General features: G+C 47.0%; 1 protein-coding gene across 1 annotated transcript in view; it reads left to right on the top strand.

Annotated features, from left to right (window-relative positions):
• The first annotated feature begins 686 nt into the window (after positions 1–686).
• XYLT1 (xylosyltransferase 1) overlaps positions 687–23368 on the top strand; it is a 371046-nt gene continuing 348364 nt past the window's right edge. Inside the window, exon 1 of the mRNA XM_064295636.1 lies at positions 687–1062. Within this exon, the coding sequence (XP_064151706.1) occupies positions 712–1062 (351 nt within the window). The 5' untranslated portion in view covers positions 687–711. The remainder of the gene's footprint in view (positions 1063–23368) is intronic.

Below are 23368 nucleotides of genomic sequence, written 5' to 3' on the forward strand. Positions count from 1 at the left end.
GCGAAATCCGGGTCGGGAGCCTCCTTAATTCGGCCGCCTTGTGCTCTTTTCCCACATGGAGGACAGGGTCTCCGGACCCTCTGTCTTCTTGACCTCCCCTTGACTGTGAGCAGTCCTCCTTTCCGAAAGCTTCCAGCTTCTCTGCCGGGTCTCGTTTTGCGCTGCCGCGGGAACTGTCCCCTTCCCCCCACTCCACTCCTACTCTTCTCCTGGAGGTGTCTGTCCTTTCTGATCGTCCCCACCCCCTTCCTTTCCCTCCTCCTCTTTCCTCCCTGGGCTCCGCCCTCAGGCCCCGCCCCTCTGCCCCCAGCCCCTGGCCCCTCGGCCCCTTCCCCATCACCTAACCCCCTCCGCCCGGGAGAGGGTGGGGGAGCGGGGAGTGGGCCCGGGCCCCCACCGCTCCCCGCGCGCCTCTTCCCCGAGCTCGCCCAGCGCCCCCTCCGCGGCCTCCCCGCTCCCCGCCTCTCCGCCTTCCCCTCCTCCTGGTGACGTCCGGGTCCCTGCCCGTCTGAAAACTCCGCGCCGCGGCGGTGGAGGCGGCGGCAGCGGCGGCGGCGGCGGCGGCGGAGGAGGAGCAGCGGCGAGCCGAGGCGGCGGCGGCGGCCGAGCGGAGTCCGAGCGGCAGCGGCGGCCGCGGGAGCCGCGGGAGCGCGGGGGCGGCCCGGAGCGCGCCGGGGTCCCCGCGCCCCGCTTGCCTGCCGCGCTCCGAAGATGGTGGCGGCGCCGTGCGCCCGGAGGCTGGCCAGGCGCTCGCACTCGGCGCTGCTCGCGGCGCTCACCGTGCTGCTGCTGCAGACGCTGGTCGTGTGGAATTTCAGCAGCCTTGACTCCGGGGCGGGCGAGCGCCGTGGGGGCGCAGCGGCCGGCGGCGCAGAGCAGCCGCCCCCAGCCCCGGCCCCGCGCCGCGAGCGCCGGGACCTGCCCGCCCAGCCGGCTGCAGCCGGAGGAGGAGGCGGCGGCGGCGGAGGACGGGGGCCACCGGCACGGGCGCGGGCAGGCGGCCCCGGAGAACCGCCGGCGCAGCCGCGGGCCAGCCGGGGCGCACAAGCCACCCGGGCGCTGGTAAGATACCGTTTCGACTCGCGCCCTAGCGGGAGGGAAGGAGGCAGCCCCAGCCCTACACCCCCCAGGGCTTGAACCTCGGTCCTCTAGACCGGGACTCCCTACACCTACTGGCTTTAAGTCTCCTGTTTCCCCTGGAAGCCGGGGATGGAGGTGTCTGCCAAGCCTCAGGGGCTGTGGGCTGGCTGCCCCATCCGAAGTCTGAGGAGTGCCCCCTTGGGGTCTGGGGAAGTTATCTCCGGAGGAGGCACTTTGGGGTTACCGGAGCCTGGCCGGGTTCCTGTCCCCCGCCACTCTTGCAGGGTGCCCTGACTTGCTCTGCACGTGTGGGTGCTGGTGCCTCGCTCCCGCCTAAGTGCGTGGATCGCGCCCGGGATCCGCAGCCGCTGCTCAGGGATGGTTCTCTCAGCACCTTTGTCGAGCTGGGTGTAGACAACTCAGCCTTGTCTCCCTGTTTCCTCGTCACCTTGTCGTCTTTGCTGTACCTCAAAGGGGTTCTGGGGGCGGTATCCCAAGTCCCCAGACATGTCCGTTAGTAAGACTCACTCGTGGGTGCTCTGTCGTGCTTTGGGTCTCTGGGCTGCTCCCGTCTCTGGGTGTCTCTAACCTTGCGGTCTAGCGTCCCCCCTCAGACTTCACGGAGCCCTGCCCTCTAATCTCAGAGCGCGGACCTTTTTCGGATCTGGTTGTCTGTGTCTCTGTCTGTGTGTGGCCAGTTCTGGTCATTAGCCGTGTGTCTGACCACACTGCCAGGGCTTCTCTGTGGGTTTTCTATGCTCTTCTGCGTTGTGAACAATCAAGGCTCTGAAACTGTTCCTTCTGCACATCTTGGGCTATCTGGGTGACTTGGTGGGAACTGACATGGCTTTATTCCTGGCCCCCAACGTCAAGGATGCATTCTACCGCTGCTTCTCCAGGCTGCTTTGCTAGGGAGGTGAGAGCCCTGCTCTGGGCCAGGGTCTCAGCTCCCCATGGGTGTGAGGGTCTGTCTTCAGCCATAGTGCTGTGTTTGTGTCTGCGACTTCCTCATGCTGCTTGCCTGCAGAGATTTGGCTAGTCCTGGGGGAGAGTAGACACTAGGGGGTCGTTTCAGAATCTTTGTGGACTGGATGCATGTTGCTATTATTGGTCACTTTGGGAGCCGTCACTGCAGACTGCCTTCGAGCTTTCTGATCTGCTAAACTTCTTCGGCATCACCCGCGGTCCTCTTCGTACCTGTGGGCTTAGGCAGCCCCGAGACGTGACGTGATGGCGTTTCACGCTGCTTCCTGCTCTGTGTGGGTAGCAGGGAGAAGCCTTTCCCTCCTTGTGGAGACGAGGGTGGAGTGAGAGTCCTCATGGAGAACCAGAACATGCCCAGCGTCCTTCTTTACAGCCAAGGGCTCTCTGAGATGCTGCCTCTGAACTCCTGGAGTTGCTAGTGATGTATTCTGGCAGAAATGCGATTCAGAGTTCTTTCTGAATTTGGAGCCGACTGGGAGGTGGGGTGGAAGGGCTTTGGGAGTGTGTACTGCTGGTCCAGGGTGGGAACATGCAGGGTAGGTGAAGAGAGGGTGGGGTTTACTGTATTCTTTGCATCTGGGGTTCACATGGGTGGCACAAGATGCCTTTGGGTGAAAATCCCACCTGTTGAAAGAAGAGGAGAGAAAGAAGGTGGCTGGGCTGCCTGATTTCTTCATAGGGCCATGTGCTCTCTGTCCACACGCCCTCTTTGTGGGCTCACTTCAGCATCCTTTCCTCTCACCTCACAGCTCAACCAAAGAGGCTTGCAGTTGGGAAGTGGGTGGGGAGCAGGGGATTTTCCTTTCTGGTGCCTTTTGGAATTCTGGTTTCAGCAGCAAAGTTGCTTTGCTTTTCAGAAACTCTCTTTCTTCTCCAGGTTCAGTTACCAGCCCCCCACTCACATAATGTTTCAATTTCTTTACCTTCTGATAGAGACATGTACATAAAAAATATATATACATAATTTTTCCTCATTGTCTCATAGTTGTCGACCGTGCGGTTCCTGCTGTCTCTCCTGGATCTATATTTTATTTTATTTGCTGACCTCTGCTTTCTTTCTCCTCCACCTGCTGCTTTATATCTTCCCACCCCCCTGCCCTCCCTAACAGCTACCCCTATAGATACTGAAATCACAGCGCAGACATGCTGGGTGGAGCTGGGCTCTACACTTGCTGTGCCCACCAGCCTCTGCCCTTCTATGGAGCTCAAGGAGACCAGAAGGGGGCAGGCTGTTCCCAAAGTCTGGTAGACCTGGAGCTTGGGTTGCAGACAAGGAAAGGACCGGATAGTTTCGCAAGCCACAGAGGCCCTTTAACGTATGGTTTGTTTTCTAGACACAGAGCTGCTAGCGTGAAGCTTTGGAAGCAGATTTGGGAGTGGGACGTTAAAAAAAATCCCGTGATTTTCCAGATGGCTCTTGTAGAGAGCTGGGGAGACAGGCACACGCTTGGGAGTGATGCTTCATCTCCCGGCTCGGTTGCCAGTGGCGGTGGTGGTGGGGGTCGTTGTACTTGCATACGGAGGGCATCCACACCAGCCTGCTGGTGGGTGTGCCTCAGAGTGTCAGACAGAACTCAGAAACCGAAACACAGTCCACACACAGACATTGTTATAAAGCATTTTCAAAATGCTTCCTTCTATAAGCCCAGTTGCCCAGAGCTTCTGTACACCCCGTTTTATGTTTGGGGAGCTGCATCTTTAGTAGATGGACCTGATTATATTTATGGTGCATTTAAGAAGCCAAGAAGAAGTGCCCAGCTTCCCAAGCAGACCAAGTCTGGGAGGGTGGTGGCAAGATGGGCATATCCGTCAAAGATGCGCAAAGTCCCCTCTGCCTCTTTCCTGAGCAGCTTGCAAGCTGTTAAATATGAGCACTGTTGGGTGGATTGCAGCTGAATTTGATGGACATGACGCTGATTCCTCCACTGGGTCTGCAATAAGCTGTGGGTTTTCCTGCCGTCTCAATTTAAGAAACAGACGGGCTCACTTATAAAGGCAGGGAAAGCCTTTGGGGGTGGCAGTGAAAAAGATCACACTGTGGGCCTGAGTGGTTTCTAGAGAAAGAATGAACGGGAGCAGTGTGAGTTAATGTAAAGAATGTTTATTTTCTTACCCTTTATCTTGCTCTTGAAGTTGTTGGATTTAATGCTTGTGCCCTTTGATTAATTGTTCCTCAGTAAGTTTCATTTAAGAAACTTAATTTTTTATTGCATTTCATCCCCCTCCCCCTTAAAGTAGAATGGGGTTTCTGTATTGTCTGACCCCTTTGAAATGTTGATTTTCCGGCAGAAATTCCTCATACTTCACATTACTCAGATAACTCAGGACTTTCCCAGACATTGGCAGTAACTGAGAAATCAGCTCACTGCATCCAGATTGACTCTGGTTCTAACAGCCTCGGAGGCGTAGCTTTTCTTTCTACCCAAATGTTTTGAGACCAGAGAGAACAGAGGGTATTTTATTGATGGTTCATTTTTTTTTTTTCCTCACTCTCAGTGGAGTTTTATTTTGTTTGAGCAATACATTGCACTTTGTATATGGAAATATGCATCATTGAACAATATTTATCTTAACACAAATGTTGCCATCTGGTTAATCCTATACGGGAAAATGCTAAATAAAATAAATAAATGTAGAAGATACAGAGATATATATGTATATACAAATATAAATATAAGCATAATTATATGTATACGTATACATATATATGGAGCCTTGGTGGCACAGTGGTTAAGTGCTCGGCTGCTAACCAAAAGGTTGGCAGTTCAAATCCACCAGCTGCTCTTTGGAAACCTGATGGGGCAGTTTTACTCTGTCCTATAGGGTAGCTATGAGTCAGAATCGACTTGGCTACCATAGGTTTGGTTCTGTTTTTGTATATATATATAGGTATATATGTATAAAAACGAAAACCAAACCCACTGCCATTGAGTCGATTCTGACTCATAGCGACCCTATAGGACAGAGTAGAACTGCACCATAGAGTTTCCAAGGAGCACCTGGCGGATTCGAACTGCCGACCTCCTGGTTAGCAGCCGTAGCACTTAACCACCATGCCACCAGGGTTTCCAGGTATATATGTATATGTGAGTATAAATACAAGCATAATTACATATATAGATAGGGAGATATAGATAGAGACAGATAATTACTTTCCTTCCGGTCTCATCACACTTTGTACATTAACTCTAGTATATCAGTTTTCCTTTTTTTATTTACTTTAAGTGAAAGTTTACAAATCAAGTCAGCCTCTCATACAAAAAGTTATACACACTTTGCTATGTACTCCTAGTTGTTCTCCCCCTAATGTGACAGCATACTCCTTCTCTCCATCCTGTATTCCCCCTGGCCATTCAGCCAGCTTCTGTCCCCCTCTGCCTTCTCATCTCCCCTCCAGACAGAAGCTGGCCGCATACGCTCATGTGTCTACTTGAGCCAAGAGGCTAACTCCTTACCAGTATCATTTTCTATCTTACAGTCCAGTCCAATCCCTGTCTGAAGAGTTGGCTTTGGGAATGGTTCCAGTCTTGGGCTGACTGAAGGTCTGGGGACCATGACCTCTGGGGTCCTTCTAGTCTCAGTCAGACCATTAAGTCTGGTCTTTTTATGAGAATTTGAGGTCTGCATCCCACTGCTCTCCTGCTCCTTCAGGGCAGTCATCAGTTGTAGCTGGGCACCATCTAGTTCTTCTGGTCTCAGGCTGATGTAGTCCCTGATTTATATGGCCCTTTCTGTCTCTTGTGTCTTTCGTGTTCTTCATTCTCTTTTGCTCCAGGTGGGTTGAGGCCAATTGATGCATCTTAGATGGCTGCTTGCTAGCATTTAAGACCCTAGATGCCACTCACCAAAGTGGGATGCAGAATGTTTTCTTAATACATTTTGTTATGCCAATTGTTGGTTCTCCTTTTTATCTTCCAGACGCTTGGGTGGCAAAATGCTACTATTTTGCACATAGGAAGCTAAAGCCAAAGTTATTGATCCCTGGTTTTAATTGAAGAGGAAATTCGGTGTCTTGGGCTAGAGCAGACGTGACATCTCTGTGTGTGTGTGTGTATGTGTGTATTCCCAGAAAACAAAAGTGTCCTTAAGGGCATCTCTGTAGTAAGGGCCCACCCACTTACCCAGAGCTACTTATGATCAATGGGGATGTAAATGAACATACAGAAAGACTGAAATACACAGCTGTTGGACTGCAAGGGGTGAGGGCTGAATGGGGCTGTGTCTTGTGCTTAATGTTACCCTAAGAGTTGCCATTTCTGTTCTGTCTTCTTTCCCTTTGCAGCTCTGCATTTATATCGACCGAAGTCCGTGTCTCCCAGAAACAAAGAGAAAATTCTTTGGGGAAGATAAAAACCCAGCTCAAAGGAGGGGGTGTGGGAATAGGAGAAAAAGTCACAGGAAATGTAGGCCAGACCCCGGCACAAAAAGGGACCTCCCTTAAGTATTCTTGGGTCTGATGTACCTGGGTTCGAATCCAGCTTTGCTCCTGACTGTCTCCATAATCTTGGGCAGGTCCCTTTAACTTTCTGCATTTGTAAATTGGGCCACCTTACAGTGTTGTGTGAGCGTGAAATGTGATAATACATGTGAACCGATTTTGGGTCTGGCATATAATAAGCTCTCAAATGTGAGCTTTTGTTCCTAAAAAGAAGTTCTTGGTCTGTTTGAAAATAACCAATTTTTCGCAATTATTCATTTTCCCACACAAAGTAGGGTTTGAGTGCAATCCAAGGCAGTCCAACGCATCCAGCTCCTTCTGTGTGCGCCTTAGAGCCGGATGGAATGTGGTAGAGGGAGAAGCATCCACATGTATTGAGCACCAGCTGTATGCCAAGCATCATTTAGGTGTCTTATATGCATTATATATGCTAACTGGAAAAAAAAAAATCCAGGAAGGAGATGACGTTACCTAGCTCATACGAAATTGAAACTAAGGGCCCCCAGCAAGAAATTGGGGATGTTATGGGTGCGGGTTATGTGTCAAGAATAATAGCGGCTTTGCAGACCTTCCTTCTCTTTGTCATTCAATCCTGCCAACTCTGTGGGTTAGGATTGTGGCTGTCCCCATTTCACAGATGAGGAAACTGAGGCTCGGGGTGGTGAAGCCACTTGCTAATTATGATCATGAAGCTGGGAAATAGCAGAACTTGGATTCAAACCCAGGTCTGCCCCATTTCCAATGAAGTACAAATTTCTGAACTCCATGTCCATGTGGTCCTTTGAAAAACCTGAAATGCAGCCATATGACTCTTGAAAAATCTTTGTGCCACTTTTCTTATTTCTTATTGCAGATTCCTAGAAATCTGTCAACCCCAGAGAAAAAGCAGATACGCAGTTTCTGTTGAATCAGACCTCTAAATAATGAGACTGATAGATGGGTACTACTGCTGTCCCAAAAAACCTGTTGCTGTTGAGTCAGTTCCGATTCATAGCCACCCTATAGGACACAGTGGAACTAGCCCATTGGGTTTCCAAGGAGTGGCTCATGGATTTGAACAGCCAGCCTTTTGGTTAGCAGAAATAAGCTCTGAATCACCGCACCACTGGGTATCCCAACTGTTGCTACTAATGTCTACATGGCAGTAAATGAGTGCCAGGCACTGTTTAAAACCCCTTGCATGTATCAACTCATTTGACCCTCCAAGGTAAGTACTGTTATAATTGAAACAGCTAACGCTGATGGTGCTTAATATAACCGGACTCCTTTCTAGGTGTCTCACTACTGTTAATTCATTTAACCCTTGTGTTACAGTAAGGAAAACTGAGGCATAGGGAGCTTAAGCAACTTTTCCAAGGTCCAGCCAGTTACAAATGGCAGAGCTGGGATTTGAACCCACACAGCCTGTACTCTTAAACATTTACTCTACCACCACCTCAGCCACTTGCCATTGAGTCAATTCTGACCCATGGCAACCCCACGTGTTTCAGAGTAGAACTGCCCTGTAGTGTTTTCAATAGCTGTGATCTTTCAGAAGTAGATGGCCAGGCATTTCTTCCGAGACACCTCTGGGTGGATTTGAACTGCCAACCTTTTGTTCAATATTGAGCGCTTAACCATTTGTGCCACCCTGGGACTCCTACTCTGCAACCCTCCTGTGATAAGGGTCTTGTGAAGGTCCCAAATCTGGAATCACAGAATTCTCTTAAGGAGACTTACAGGTAGTTGAATGAAAATGCCCAGCACCAAGCACGGGATTGAACAGTCATGGGAAAAGAAAGTAGTGCACTGAAGTGAAATGTGCAGTGAGCATAAGCAGGAATAATTGAACATGAACTGTGGAGGTGGCAGGAGAAGGAGTTTTGAATTCAGCTCTCCTGCCAGGGCAGGAGGGGAAGAGGGTGCTGTGCTGGGAAGGGCCTTTCATTTGTTCTTATCGGGTTTCCTGCCCTTCCACTCATTCAGTTAAACTGCTCTGCAAGAGCTGGGGTGACGTGGGCCGTTGTAGGAGCTATCTACCCAAACATGCAGACCAGATTGTCTTGTGGGCACTTCCTTCCTTCTGCAGCAGAAACTACCCATTGGCCCACGGATACTCTTCGGGTTGTCCCCGGATCCTTGTGGTTAAGGCTGCCCCCCTTCCTGCATCGGAAGCCAGAGATGCTGCAAAGAAGGTGGCACGGGAGTCATCTTAGTCCCTCAGACACTGCAAGGAGCAGGGGCGGAGGGAGTCCCTGTTAGCGTCCAGGACTGGGAGCCCAGACACCAGGCCACATGGGGGCAGACTTGGACCCAAGGGTATTCTTGGATCTTTTTTCAGAGGATCTCCCCCTTCAGAGCACTCTGAATGCAAGAAAATGAATTTCTTCTGTCTTAGACCTGGCTTGTCCCAGCCAGGTGACTGCTGGCTTATCTGGACATCTAATCCCAGCTAATGTGGCAGTGAGTGCTAATGAGGTAATCAGGTAACAGGAGTCTCTGCTGCCAGGGAATCCTTTGCTGTAATCTTCGGCCAGGAGGTTCATTGCTTAAGGCCAGAGGACTTGAGTTTATGGGGCAGAGAGATTGATGCAAAGTCCCCGTATTCTAAAGGTACAAATGTGGTAACTATAATGATGATGATCGTGGTGGTGATGATGATAATTTCTGTTTATTAAATGTTTCCCTTTTGCTAGGTACTATGACAAGTACTGTAAAGACATGATCTTATGAATCCTTACAACATCCTGTAAGTTAAAGGCTATTCTTTTCATCTGTTTTACGGATTAAAACAGTAAAAACTAAGACAATAAGTTGGATGCAAGTCAAACAGCTGAGAAGTGACCAAGCTAGGAATTGAACCTGGAGGGTGACTCTAAAGGCTAGGTTCTTGGTCTCTACCCAGTTTGGAGTCAGGGAGTCCCTTGTCTCTCACCCCTCCTGTGTTCTCTACTTGCTACTCTTCCTCTCTCTTTCTCTCATTATGTCTATCCATCCGTCTGTCCGTCCATCCATCCATGCATCCATCCATGTTTTCGTGCATGCATATATGCATCCATCCTTCCATCCTTATGCATCCATCCTTCCATCCATCCTTCCATCCGTGCATCCATCCTTCTGTCCATGCATCCATCCTTCCATCCATGCATCCATCCTTCTTCCATCCATCCATGTTTACATACATACGTGCCTCTGTTCATCCATCGTTCCAACCATCTATCCATCCATCTTTTCATCCATCCGTCCAACCAACCATCCATCCATCTATCCATGAAATATGCATGTGTGCATCTATTCATCCATTTATTATTCCATTCTTCCTTCCTTCCATTCATCTATCCTTTCCCTCCATCATTCCATCCTTCCATCCATTCTTCCGTCCATCTTGCCAACCATCCACTAATCCAGTAGTTAGAGTGTGCCAGGAGCTGTGTCTAGCACTGGGATACCTTGGTGAACAGGACCACTGTGCTTCAGCCCCCTTGGAGGAGCCAATCTAGAGGCTGAGTGTTACGGCCCCTGCTGATAAATGACGTATCAACAGAGATGCTCCTCTCACTCCCTAGCTCGGCTCCCTGCTGTTGCCCTGTCCCTGTGGTGGCCTCTTGGACACAGGGGTTTGTCCTCGCTTCCCTTCCTGCCCATAATTGTTGTACATCAGAGCTAGACCACTGCACTCATGTAGTCCAAGTTCTTCATATTAGAGCTGAAGGAGGAGCCCAGAGATGAGCATTGAGCTGCTAGGGGTATGCAAGGGAAGCAAGTGGTTGGATGCTGTGGGGCCGGGAGGCGTGTGTGTCATGTTTAGGTTGCTCTGACATCAGGCCACCTGGGTTCACAGCCTGGCTCTGTCACTTATATCTGCGTGACCTGGGCCCCTTACGTCACCTCCCAGAGGCTCAGTTTGCCCTCTGACACATGGGCATGAAGGGCTGGATGAGGAGGCAGAGCTCTGGCCCATGGTCAGCGTTCCTCCCTTCCTTCCTGATGCAGCCATACCACGGGAGACGTTTCCGCGAGAGGCTGTCAAGTCCATGGTCCATGGGTGGGTTTGGGTGACCCACACAGTGTGTTAAAAAGGGATCAAAATTCAAAGATAAGGCTATGTCACAAGACAGTGTGAATTTTTGCAATTCCTGTTAAAAACCACAAGATCTGGCAACAAGCATTGGGCCCACATTCCTGGTTGAGCTGAGGAGCGGCTGCCCTTCCCCCCAAACGGGTCACGAGGGTTCCCAAGAGCCCGCCAGGGTCGTTCCCTCCTCCCGTGATACCTGGCGATACCGGCCCCTTCAGGCTGTTGTGCTTGCACCCCTGTTTAGAAGATCCCTGTGCTCGCTGTGAAAAGCTACAAATAGATTTCCGTGGTCACCTTTCAGTTAGTCCCATGGGGCTTATTCACAGCACTTATTTATTTACCTGGACTACCTTTGGCTTCCCCTGGGCCTGATGGAGGTTCCCTTCCCTCCCTTGCTGTTGGTTCGTACCCCAAACCATGCAAATTCTTACAAAGATTAGGCCTTCCTTTGCAAAGGAGTAGGTCCTCAGCAAAAATGGAATCATGCCGTCTACAACTTGACAGACTGGTTTCCTCTTGGGTGGGGTGGTTATACATGAATTTTGGATAATCTGCTGTTTCTTCCCCCCCCGCCCCGCCTTGCCCCATGACCTTGTACATCAATAACATGAGTTGGGAAGTTGGGAGCTGTCAGAGATGGCAGACAAGGGGAAGACTGGAAAATTCCGGAGCACCTGGGCTCAGGTCCTGACGTGGTCACGGTTGGACATCTCTGTGAATCCTTGGTGCTTTTGTCAGGCGATGCGTAATAGTAAGTCCACCACCCTCCCTGGGTTGTGAAGATCAAACATGGTAAACATATGAGAAAGCACTTTGAAAATCAGAAGGTCCCAAATGAACATCAGACAACCTTCCTGTCTTAGAGCAGATGAATGTGGGAGTGTTCCAGCCAGTCACTGCACCCCTTTTCACGTCAGCTCCGTCATCCTTGGGGAACAAGGAGTAAAATCCGCTAAGGGTTCCCATGGGTTCGTGTATCTGCATATTGGTTCAACAGATATTGATTGTCGGCCTGTGTGGGCCGGACACTTTACAAAGTACTGGGGAAAGAGGGCCCAGTAAGACAGATACGTTCCTGGCCTCATGGAGTTTATGGCTGGGACAGGACAATTGCTAAGCAATAGCAAACTATGAAATTGGAAAAAAAAAAGTCATTGCTACAAGGGCGGTGAAGGAAGTAATGGGGGATGGAGAGAAAATAAAAGGCCACGGGTGAGGATTTATTTTGGATGGGGGGGTCCCTATGCGCCATCTGCCAGGGTAGCTTCAACTCCAGGATTTCTTTTCTTTTTAAAAAAATTTATCTTGTTGAGACTGTACATAGCAAAAACATTACACCAATTCAACAGTTTCTCCATGTACAATTCAGTGACATGGGTTACATTCTTCGAGTTGTGCAACCATTCTTACTTTCCTTTTCTGAGTTGTTCCTCCCCTATTAACGTAAACTCACTGCCCCCCAAGCTTCCTGTCTGATCTTTCGAGTTGCTGTTGTCAATTTGATCCCATATAGATAGTTCTTCAAAGGGCATAATGCCCAAGGCAGACATTTCCTAAGTGTGGCACACATACCAATCGTGATCCAGCTATTGGAGGTGCTACATGGGTGAGCAGTCTTCACTGTGACAGATTTTTAAAGAGTTTCTATGCACATCTGTACAAACATCTTAAATTCTGCATATTTTCCTTTAACTACTGGGGTTTTTTTTTACACCAAAGCGTTCTGTGCACTTTTCCATTGAGTTAACTCTGACTCATGACGACCCCATGTGTGTCAGAATAGAGCTACGCTCCATAGGGTTTTCAATGGCTGATTTTTCAAAGTAGATTGCCAGGCCTTTCTTCTGAGGCACCAGTGGGTGGACTCGAACCTAGCCTTTCGGTTAGCATGTTAACCATTTGCACCACCCAGGGACTCTATTATACATAGAAAAGTACCTTATCCTAAATGTGCGGCATGATGAATTTTCACAAACTGAACACATCCGTGTAACCCACACCAAGATCAAGAAATGGCATCACTAACACCCTAGACCTCCACCCAACCCTGCTCCTTGAGTGAACTTTTTTTATTGTGATAGCTATTTCTTTAAATGTATATTTATATACATTTTTAATATATAAACATATATAAGTATATAAAGTGTATAAATATATGAGTATAACCAGCCAATCAAAATGATGACTTCAAGGCTCTTACTGCTTAAACCAGTGGCTGTCGAGTTGATTCTGACTCATGGCAACCCCGTGTGTATCAGAGTAGAACTGTGCTCCGTAGAGTTTTCAAGGCTGTGATCTTTCAGAAATAGATCAGCAGGCCTTTCTTCCAAGGTACCTGTTGGCTGGACTTGAACCTCCAACCTTCCGGTTTTCAGCAGACCACGTTAATTGTTTGTACCACATGCGGGTAGAGTGGCATCTAAATAAATAGAAGTTAGTTAACGTGATGAAAACACGTAAATAATAGTGTCAAACCCTAATCCTAATCCTGACCCTGATTTGGGTGACAAATATGACCATCAGGAAGATGCTGGAATGACCAAGGTTTGGTAGATGCTGGTATAACCAGTTTGAAGATCCCTTACCCCTGAGTGAATAGCTGTGCTGTTTGTTCTGAAGTTAAAGTGGAAAGGATTTATATTAGACATCAGGAGGAGCTGGCATCGAATGCCCCCAGTACTGTGCTCTGTGTCCATTTAAGTCAGAGTTCCTATTGTAGGCCCTTTCTGTTGTTGGGGTGTTTTTACAGCTATGGAAAGTCCCCCAGAGGACTTTCCGAGCCAGCCTTCTCTGCTTTGGGTCTGGGCCCTTCATGTCTGGATTCAGACTGTAAGTTCTGCTCACGCCGAGTGTGTAGTCTTGTCCCCCCACGTGTTGGACATGAAATTAGCCACGATGAATGTGTCCCCAAATGGGCCCATAATGACTCCATTAACTTAACCCTGAACCAAGACTCTCCTCTTCAGAACCAGGATAACAGAGCCACGCCACGGCTTTCCCAGCAATTCAGGAGGGCAATGGAGACCACTAATCATTTTATAATGAGCAAGGGGAGAAGCAATAAAAACAGGGTCCAAGGACGGCATGCTAATTTCGCAAAGTCTTAGCACTCCAGCAGACTCACGTTAATAAAATAAACAAATGTTTTTGGTAATGGAGAGCTAAAGTATACATTACTTAAGGATAGTATTAAAACCAGATTAGATGGATCAGATAATATAGGGTTTCCCTCATTAAGCATCCTTACTTTGGGGACCAGGGAAACTTGTTCTTTTTCTATCTCCTTTCCTTGTGAAATGGAGCTTTATTAATTAGAGATGGAATGGGAAATCTTTTTTTTTTTTTTTTTGTAGTTATTGTTCTCCAGGCTAGTGGCTGTTTTCTGTTGATTTTTTAATGTAGGACCATGCTTTGCAGATGTTCTCTTTGAAATAAAAGCCTCTTCATTGTCTCTTTTTCTGTCTCTCCTTTATCCCAAGCTTGGAGGGGGCAGCTGTTATAAAAGACACAGAGAATCCCATTTGCTTATCATCAAGCAGATAATTCCATTTCCAGGGTAAAAGGCCCTCATTACCTGCTTTGCCTTGTCATCCTGTCGAGGGATAGTTTTTGCATTGTGACATCTGACTCCTGCTTGTTTTGAAGGTGAGGGGATGACAAAGAGAACAGGGTGGAAATAACCTAATGGAGAGCTTTCGGAAAAAAAAAAAAAAACTGGGTGGTTTGCAAGTGGGCATGAGTTTGATTAGTACCTCGTGAGGTGGAGAGGCTGACGGCTGTTTTGACTTTCCTTTGGGGTAAAAAAAAAAAAAGGTTGGGGGCGGAGGAACCAACACTGTACTGACGTGAAAAGTGGGTATGACCTCCCACAAAAGCGGCCTCTGGGATGTACTGGAGGGAATATGTAAGCCTGGCTTTCGTGAGCTAGGTCTGGGCACACCAACCAGTCGGCGTTGAGTCAGTTCCGACTCATGGTAACCCGGTCTGTTTCAGAGTAGAACTGCCCTCCGTAGAGTTTTCAAGGCTGTAACCTTTCAGAAGTAGATTGCCAGGCCTTTCTTCCAAGGCACCTCTGGGTGGATTCAAACCACCAATTTTTTGGTTAGTAGCCGAGTGCATAATCATTTGTGCTACCCAAGGACTCTTGGTCTGGGCTGCAGGTGGAATAATGGCCAGCGCGGAGTTTCCCTTTTGCTTTCTTCTTTTTTATTTTAATCGGTGGCCAGAGTTTTAAAATCACTGATTTAAAATAAAGAGTTAATTTGGTATTAAAATAGTTGAAATCTTGGCTTTTATTCCCGAAGAGTAACAATGGGCTACCCCTCTACCTAGGATTTCTGATCTCCAGTTTGCCCTTTGTGTTACCTGAAAGACCACTGTTGGAATTTGAGTTGACAACTATCAAGATAGTAATCATAATAACCATCAGTATTTGCCGTTGTGTTGACTCCCACTCATGGTGACCCCTTGAGTGTCAGAGTAGAGCCATGCTCTATGGGGCTTTCAGTGGCTGATTTTTCGGAAGTCGATCACCAGGGCTTTGTTTCAAGGCACCTCTGGGTGGATTCAAACCTCCAGCCTTTCACTTAGCAGCGGAGCACATTAACTGTTTGTAACACCCAGGGACATGCATCATCATAATAGCTGGTGTTTATTGAATGCTTATTCTATTGCAGGTGTTGTGCTAAGCCACTTTTTATGGATTATCTAATTTAATCATTACAACAACTGTATAAGGTGGCTACTGGATATCATTCCCTTTTTACAAATGAGGACATTGAGGCAAAGCGAGAGTAAGGAATTGCCCAAAGTCAGATTCGTAATTTGGACTCCAGTGGTGGAACTCTGGAGCCTGTGTGTGGAATACCATGCTGCACAGAATGTTACCACAGGGTGATCCTGGTTTGGCCTTCCTCACAATGGCTTATCCAGAAAGTTGGCACTGTGTGCCCATTACATGGATGGAGTGACTTGCCCAAGGTCAAGCAATGATTTATAATGCAGAACAGGCTTGTCTCGAAAGAGAGGATGGGCATGACAGTTACTGGGAACTGTGGGACATGATAAGGAGCCCTGGTGACGCAGTGGTTAAGTACTCAGCTGTTAACGAAAAGGTGAGCAGTTGAAACCCACCAAGTTGCTGCACAGGAGAAAGACGTGGCAGTCTGTTTCCATAAAAGTTACAGCCTTGGAAACCCCATAGGGCAGTTCTGCTCTTTCCTGTAGGGTCGCTGTGAGTCAGAATGGACTCAGTGGGAGTGGGTTTTTGGGTTTTGGCCCATGGTGAAGTTAGCAATCTGGCTGTGGTGGAAATATCCTCACTGAGGATTCCACCATTAGCAACGCAGAGCAGAGGAGGGCGGCCTGCACTCTCCATCCATATAGTCTTGTAGCCCAGGTAGCATCTAGAGGGTAATATTTTGATAAGTTGCTGATTTGTATTAAAATAATAATTACAGTGATAATTACAAGCACAGATTTCCGTGAGACTCAGCTGCTGACTGTGAGAAAAAATAATTAACTGGGTATTCTCTCAAAATCAGATGGAAGGCTGGCCTGCCCTTCTTCCTTTGTGTGGGTCTAGCACAGGTTTCTCTGCAGGTTGAAGGCCACATGTTTTGCCAGCTGCTGTTTATCTGAACAGTATTGATGGCAGATTTCCATGTGAGGAGGAGCTGGTGATCAGGTGAACGTCATGTTTTCCCATAGACACCGAGGAAAATAGCATGACCAGAATCTAACGGTAGCACCATCCCTTATCCCATGAAATGCACCTTGCCATAGAAACAAAAGTCAATAACTGCGCAAGTAAAAGCAATTTCAGTCTGCCTTTATTAGGTCTGCGTAAATGCTCTAACATCAGCTAATACCTGGCAATACTGAAGGAGTCCTAGCTACTTTAATTTGATGGCTGTGATTATTGTTACGCTGCTACTTTTGAAGCTGATCCAGTGGCCCTACCTTGACTGTGACAACTTGCTAAGGGAACTTGCAGTAGAACATTGTCTTAGTGTTAGTAGTGCTGCTATAACAACAACAAGAACAACAACAAAAATCCCACAGTGAGTGTCTTTAAGGAACAGATACGCATTTTCTGGAGGCTAAATGTCCAAATCAAGATCTTGGCCATGTTGATTTTTATGGGCCTCTCCCTTGTAGTTTCTGGTGTCTACCAGCAATCTTTGGTGTTCCTTTGCTTCTAGAGGGGTCCTCACGTGGCATCAGTCTTCCCCCGTGTGTGTCTGTGTGTCTTTCCTGCTCTTTTTATAAGACACAACTTAGAAGTGATTAGATTTAGGATCCACCCTACTCTGGCATGGCCTCGTTGACATAACAAAAGAAATAACCCTTTTTCCAAACAGGACCATATTTACAGGTACAGTGGCTAGAACTTCACATATTATCGGGGGACACACTTCGGTTCATCACAATCATACGTATAGAACTGTAGAACATGCACAAATCAAAATCAAAAGTGTACAGAGAGTTTGCCAGAGTGACCACACCCATGTAGCTGGCACCCAGCTCTAGAACACAGAGATTACTGGTCCCGGGAGCCCCTCTCATGCCACTTCCAGGCCCCTGCTTCCCAAGATAACTGCTATCATGACTTCTGACCCCATACATTACTTTTGCTTGGTTTCAGAAATGGAATCATGTGGTATGTATTCTTCTGTGCCTGGTTTGTTTTGATTAACATTGTGGAATTCATCTATACCAGGGGTTGGCAAACTGTGTGGTTTAAAGTCAGGAAAGATGTTCGTCAGGGTTGTATTCATCATACCTATTCAATCTGTATGCTGAGCAAATAATCTGAGAAGCTGGACTGTATGAAGAAAAGTGGGGCATCAGGATTGGAGGAAGACTCATTAACAGCTCATGTTGTGCAGATAACACAACCTTCCTTACTGAAAGTGAAGAGGACTTGAAGCGCTTACTAATGAAGATCAAAGACCACAGCCTTCAGTATGGATTACACCTGAACATAAAGCAAAAATCCCCACAACTGGACCAATAAGCAACATCATGATAAATGGAGAAAAGATTGAAGTTGTCAAGGATTTCATTTTACTTGGCTCTACAATCTACAGCCATGGAAGCAACAGTCCAGAAAACAAAAGACGCATTGCATTGGGCAGATCTGCTGCAAAGGACCTCTTTCAAGTCACCTTGAAGACTAAGGCGTGCCTGACCCAAGCCATGGTATTTTCGGTCACATCATATGCATGTGAAAGCTGGACAATGAGTAACGAAGACTGAAGAAGAATTGCCGCCTTTGAATTGTGGTGTTGGCAAAGAATACTGAATACACCATGGACTGCCAAAAGAATGAACAAATCTGTCTTGGAAGAAGTACAACCAGAATGCTCCTTAGAAGCAAGGGTGGCGAGACTGCATCTTACATAATTTGGACATGTTGTCAGGAGGGATCCATCTCTGGAGAAGGGCATCATGCTTGGCAGAGTACAGGGTCAGCAAAAAGAGGAAGACCCTCAAGGAGATGGATTGACACAGTGGCTGCAACAGTGGGCTTAAGCATAACAATTAAGCATGGTGCAGGACTGGGCAGTGTTTCATTCTGTGGTGTATAGGGTTGATATGAGTGGGAACTGACTTGACAGCATCTAACAACAACAACAAGGGGTTGGGAAACTATGGCCCACGGGTCAAATTCCATCTAATTCCTTATTTTCGTACAAAGAGTCCCTGGGTAGCACAAATGGTTAATGTGCTTGAATACTAACTGAAAGGTTGGAGGTTCAAGACCATCCAGGGGTACCTCGGAAGAAAGGCCTGGCAATCTACTTCCAAAAAATCAACCATTGAAAACCTTATGGAGCACAGTTCTACTCTGACACACATGGAGTTGCCATGAGTTGGAATCAACTTGTCGACAACTGTCTTATGAGCTAAGAATTTTTTTTTTTACATTTTTAAATAGTATTATTTTGTGAAGTGAAAATTATATGAAATTCAAATATAGGTGTCCATAAATAAAGTGTTATTGGAACACAGCCATGCCATCATTTACATATTGTCTACAACTGCTTTTGTGCTACAGCAGCTGAGTTGAGTAGTTGTGACAAAGACCATATGGCCCGCGGAGTCTAAAATATTTACTATCTGGTCCTTTGCAGAAAAAGTTTACTGACCTTGTATTTATATTGTAGCATGTATTTGTAGTTGTTCATTCCCATTGCTGTGTTGTAATTCATTCTGAACTATACAACAATTTGTATATCTGTTCTGTTGATGGGCTTTTGGGGAGTTCCCAGTTTTTAGCCATTACAAATAGTGCTGCAGTGAACTTTCATGGGTGTGTCTTTTAACGAATGTAACACATTTCTGTTGGTTATATGCTCGAAGGGGAGGGTATTGATTTAACTACTTTGATCTTTTTTTTTTTAAATGGTTTTGATTTGACAAATATATTTGAACTTTAGAAAGCTTACCTTTCAGACTAGGGAATTAAAACTTGATGGTTCCTTAATATGTTGAAACTCGAGGATAAGGCTTTCAGAAAAGTAATGCATCTTGCACGGAGGTGGGCCAGTGGGACCACAGTCCATTAATGGACTACTGTCCTCCCTCTTGGTACCTTCAAGAATGTTGGGAGCATGCTGACATTAACTGCTTTAGTTGCTTTTGGGGATGGTGCCATCATTTAACTTATTATGCTGAAGCCATATTGTCCGAAGAACTCTTGTCTTTACGCAGCACAGCAGGTCTGGCAGAATTAGGCATGTTTGCCATGTCACTTTCTGCTTTGATTGACTTCTGTTTTTCTTGCTGGGAAGCAGATGAATACAGCTGTCCATCCCCAATAAGATTGCTAGCCTACAGTAGCCTACGTCATTTTGCATTGAAACCCTGCACTGAAATGTCCCCTCGGGGACTGCCTACACATGGCTGCAGCATCTGAGCGTGGAGACGTCCCCCTTCTGGAGCTGTCTTCTTGTGCACTGTCAGTATTTTTTAGCAGCTCTGGCTCATGCGTCAGTTCCTGCACGCTGGTCCTTTTCCCCTTGCTGTCCCACTTTTGCAGGCAGAGGCACAGACGGGGTTGGGAGAAGAACGTCAGGATTCCCTAGGATCCGCCCGTCTTTCAGGTTTGCTTGGTACTGGTAGAAAAATGACTTAATATTCTTTCTGGGATTTGTTGAAGAGTTGTGTCAGCTTCTTTTTCTGTCCAGACCACATTATCCGCAGTAAAGTCCTGGTTGTTTCAGAACTTGTCTTCTGGTGCTGCCTTGTGACATTACAGACTTAAGGAACGCTATCAAAGTAGACTTCTAGCCGCTGTTTTTAGTGTTTTATTTTTGGGAGGAAGGAAGAAAGTGGGACTTAGTCTTGAAGGGTTAGTGGAGTTGAAACGTGGTCTCAGCTAAAACCTAAGGTATTTCTGACTTAATCTCTGGCAGCCTCAGTTTTAATCTTTAAAATGGGGCTGCAGAGCTACAAATGCCATTGTGGTTATAATTCCTGGGTGTAGAATTCCTAGATCCGAGAAATTTAACTCTTCAATTCTAGTTTTGTTGCTCCATTTTCTCTTAGCTTAATTTTTTTTTTTTTTTTTTACTTTGGATGTTAGCTTTTGAAAAACTAACACTTTAGGATTCTAAATACTGATCGGAACGTTTTACAAAGATGTTTGTGTGTGTGTTTATTCTAAAGGACACCCCCCTTTTTTAAAGAATGTTTTCTAAATGTTCTGAGATGCCTTAATTAAACTTGATAATTAACTTTCTGTCAAAAGAAACCTAATAGATTTCAAAAGAAGAAAGCTTCCAGGCCTGCTTGGAAAAAAAAAAAAAAAAATTAGCCTAGAAAAGGCAAGCACTTAGAAATTGAACAAACAAGCAAACTTCCATAGATGACTTAGATCAAGGAAGAAATCAAATTTGGAATTTTAGGTAATATATCAATAATGAAAAGGAAAATACCTCATATCAAAACCTATAGGATGAAGCTAAACTCATGCCCAGAGGAAAATTAATAGCCCATTTAAAAAGCACCTTAGCTTTTAACATTAAACATGAATGATTAAAATGAGTCAACTTTTTTGTTCAGGAGAAGAAACCAAAAGAAAATAGGAAAGGGGCATTAATAGAAATAAAGCAGAAATCATGCAACCCGGAACACATGAACGCAGTTGACCCAGCAGTACGAAATGTTAATATAGTGCCTCTGAGGGCTAGAATCTGTGAATAGTCTGCACGTTTCCTAACTCCCAATGGTTGCCCAGTGCTTCTGTGACAGGTAATGAGAACAGGAACCATTGGGTAGCAGGAGTCACTAAAGTCTCATATCATTTGAACAGGATGAGTTAAGGGAAGTTATCACTTAGCTTGCCCACATCAAGGCAGAGCAAACCGGATGCACTTATTTTTTTGTACTGACCCACTTCCTCTTGCCTCCAAGAATAATATGGGTTGCTGGGCATCTTGTTGTTTTGTAGACTATGATGGCTACCCTACAGGTTCCCAGTGAACTTTTCCCCCATGTTTGGTACCATCCTGGGTCTTGTAAAGACAAGATTCTCCTTGTCATTGGATGACTGTTGGGGTTAGGTTGGGGCTGGTGAGAGGGTCCCTGGGATGATGTTGCTAAGCACAGGGCTACCCTTTGGCAGAATCCAGACACTGACCATGTTGCTTTGGGATTCACTTTAATGTACCCCGGGCAGCATCGATGAATCATCTACCGTGTCTGTTCATAGGTTTCTAGCCTGCATGGTGTGTTTATGTGAGGTACTTTTACATGAATATATTGCTTTACAGATTTCCCAAGGACATGCACAGGTATTCATTCATTCATTCATTCAGCAGATATTTCCAAGGGCCTACTATGTGCCAGACATTGAGCTAGCAGCTGGGGATGGACAGTGAACAGAATGGGGGCTCTGACCTCCTGTAGCTTATGTTCTGGGGAGGGAACAGTGAGTAAGGGAGGAGACAGCGGTCATCAGGGCAGATACCATTTGGTGGCACATTAAGTGCTAGGCAGCTAGTGGAAATGCTGGTGGTTTGAACCTACCAGCTGCTCTGTGGGAGAAAGATCTAGCATTCAGCTTCCATAAAGATTACAGCCTTGGACACCCTATGGAGCAGTTCAACTTTGTCCTATAGGGTTGCTATGAGTCGAAATCGACTCTTAAGGCAATGGGTTTGGTTTTGGTTTTTGGTGATGGGCCAAGCATTTTGCATTGAATCCTTCTGGCACTGTGTGGTGTGAGCATTGTTGAAGTCACCGTTTTATGGATAGAAGTACTGAGGCACAGAGAGGGCAAGTTACTTCCCCAAAGTTGCACAGCTGGTAAAGAACACCTCTGCCTTCTAACCTAGGCAGGTAGCATAGGCCATTCTCTTAACCACCATGTTACCTGATGCGAAGATCTCTTGATGTGATTGAGGACTGGCTGGACCAAGGTGACCAGGGAGGGCCCCTCACCCAGCTCTGGGCCTGCTTCTTCCCTTCTGCATGTGGGGAGGCCTCTCCAGTGTGGGCCTGGCTGTGTCTAGGCTGCTTCTGGCCTCTTCAGTGTCTCCCACTCTCCTTGCCTACAGAGTAGCAGTTACTAAGCTTCCATGCATGGGGCAGTGAGAGGCTGGGCACTGTGGTCTGAAGCCTTTGCACAGCATGGAGCTGCCGACTTGGGCTCACCGTCTACTTGGCGAGCTCAGTCAGAGCTCGATGCTGCCAGCCTCACCCCAGGGAGGAGAGGCTATGCTCCCCGGGTTCATGGGAGCTGTTCCTGGAGGGGTGTGTGTGTGTGTGTGTGTGTGTGTGTGTGCGCGTGCGCATGTGCACGCGGGGCATGGTGTAACGTTTTCACGCCCCTCCCAGATGTCCTTGCTTGTCCCAGTTGGGGGGTATAGTGCAATGTAATTGTTAAACTGGTGAACTCTCGTGCTGGAGTGCCTGCCTGAGTTCAAATCCTGACTCTGTCTGTCACAGCTGTGGGGCCTTAGGCAAGTTACATAAGATCTCTGTTCCTGGGTTTCTTCCTCTGTAAAAAGGGGAAGATAATGGTGGAGTTGTTGGGAGAAAAAAATGAGTTAAGATATGTAGAACATGTAGCCCAGTTCTTGGCACGTATTAAACACCATGAAGTGCCTATTATTTCTGTCACTGTTGATTGTTGGAGGAGGAAGAGGAGTGATGTAGAAACTAGATCCTATTCCCAGCTCAACTGTTGACTGGGTCTGTGGCCTTCAGCTAGTCATGTGACCTCTTTGTAACTGTTTTCTCATCTAAAAATAATATGCCCCACAGAGTTTCCAAGGAGCGGCCGGTGGATTCGAACTGCCAACCTTCTGGTTAGCAGCCATAGTGTTTAACCACTGGTCCACCAGGGCTCCAAAAATGATATAGTAATTACAATAACGATAATAATAGTAACAATAATAATGGTTGACTTCCTTTAAAAATGCACTTTTTTTTTGTATTTTAATACTTCTGAAATTTGGGATGAATTTCCCAGTTGACGTGTACGTTTCCTTAATGTTTCCTAACATACCCTTTCACCCCAAAGCTGTTATTAAACCAGTGATGGCAGCCTACCTGGGGGACCCTCACAAGTCGTGCTTTTGAGAACATACTGTTTTCCCAGCCTAAAACATTTGATAAAAGAACGCGGGATTTGTCCCAGGGCCTGGCAGAGGGTCTGGAACGCTTGAGCCCTATTTTCCAGTTGGATTACACTGAGGTCAGACGTTCTGCCCTGGGGCTGGGGTGAGTCACGCAGGCTGGAGGCAGCGCCTGGCTGTCAGGCCTCTCCGGGCACCCAGGGCATCCCCGCCCACCTC

This window comes from Loxodonta africana, chromosome 12 (assembly GCF_030014295.1).
Source record: "Loxodonta africana isolate mLoxAfr1 chromosome 12, mLoxAfr1.hap2, whole genome shotgun sequence".
Lineage (NCBI taxonomy): Eukaryota > Metazoa > Chordata > Mammalia > Proboscidea > Elephantidae > Loxodonta > Loxodonta africana.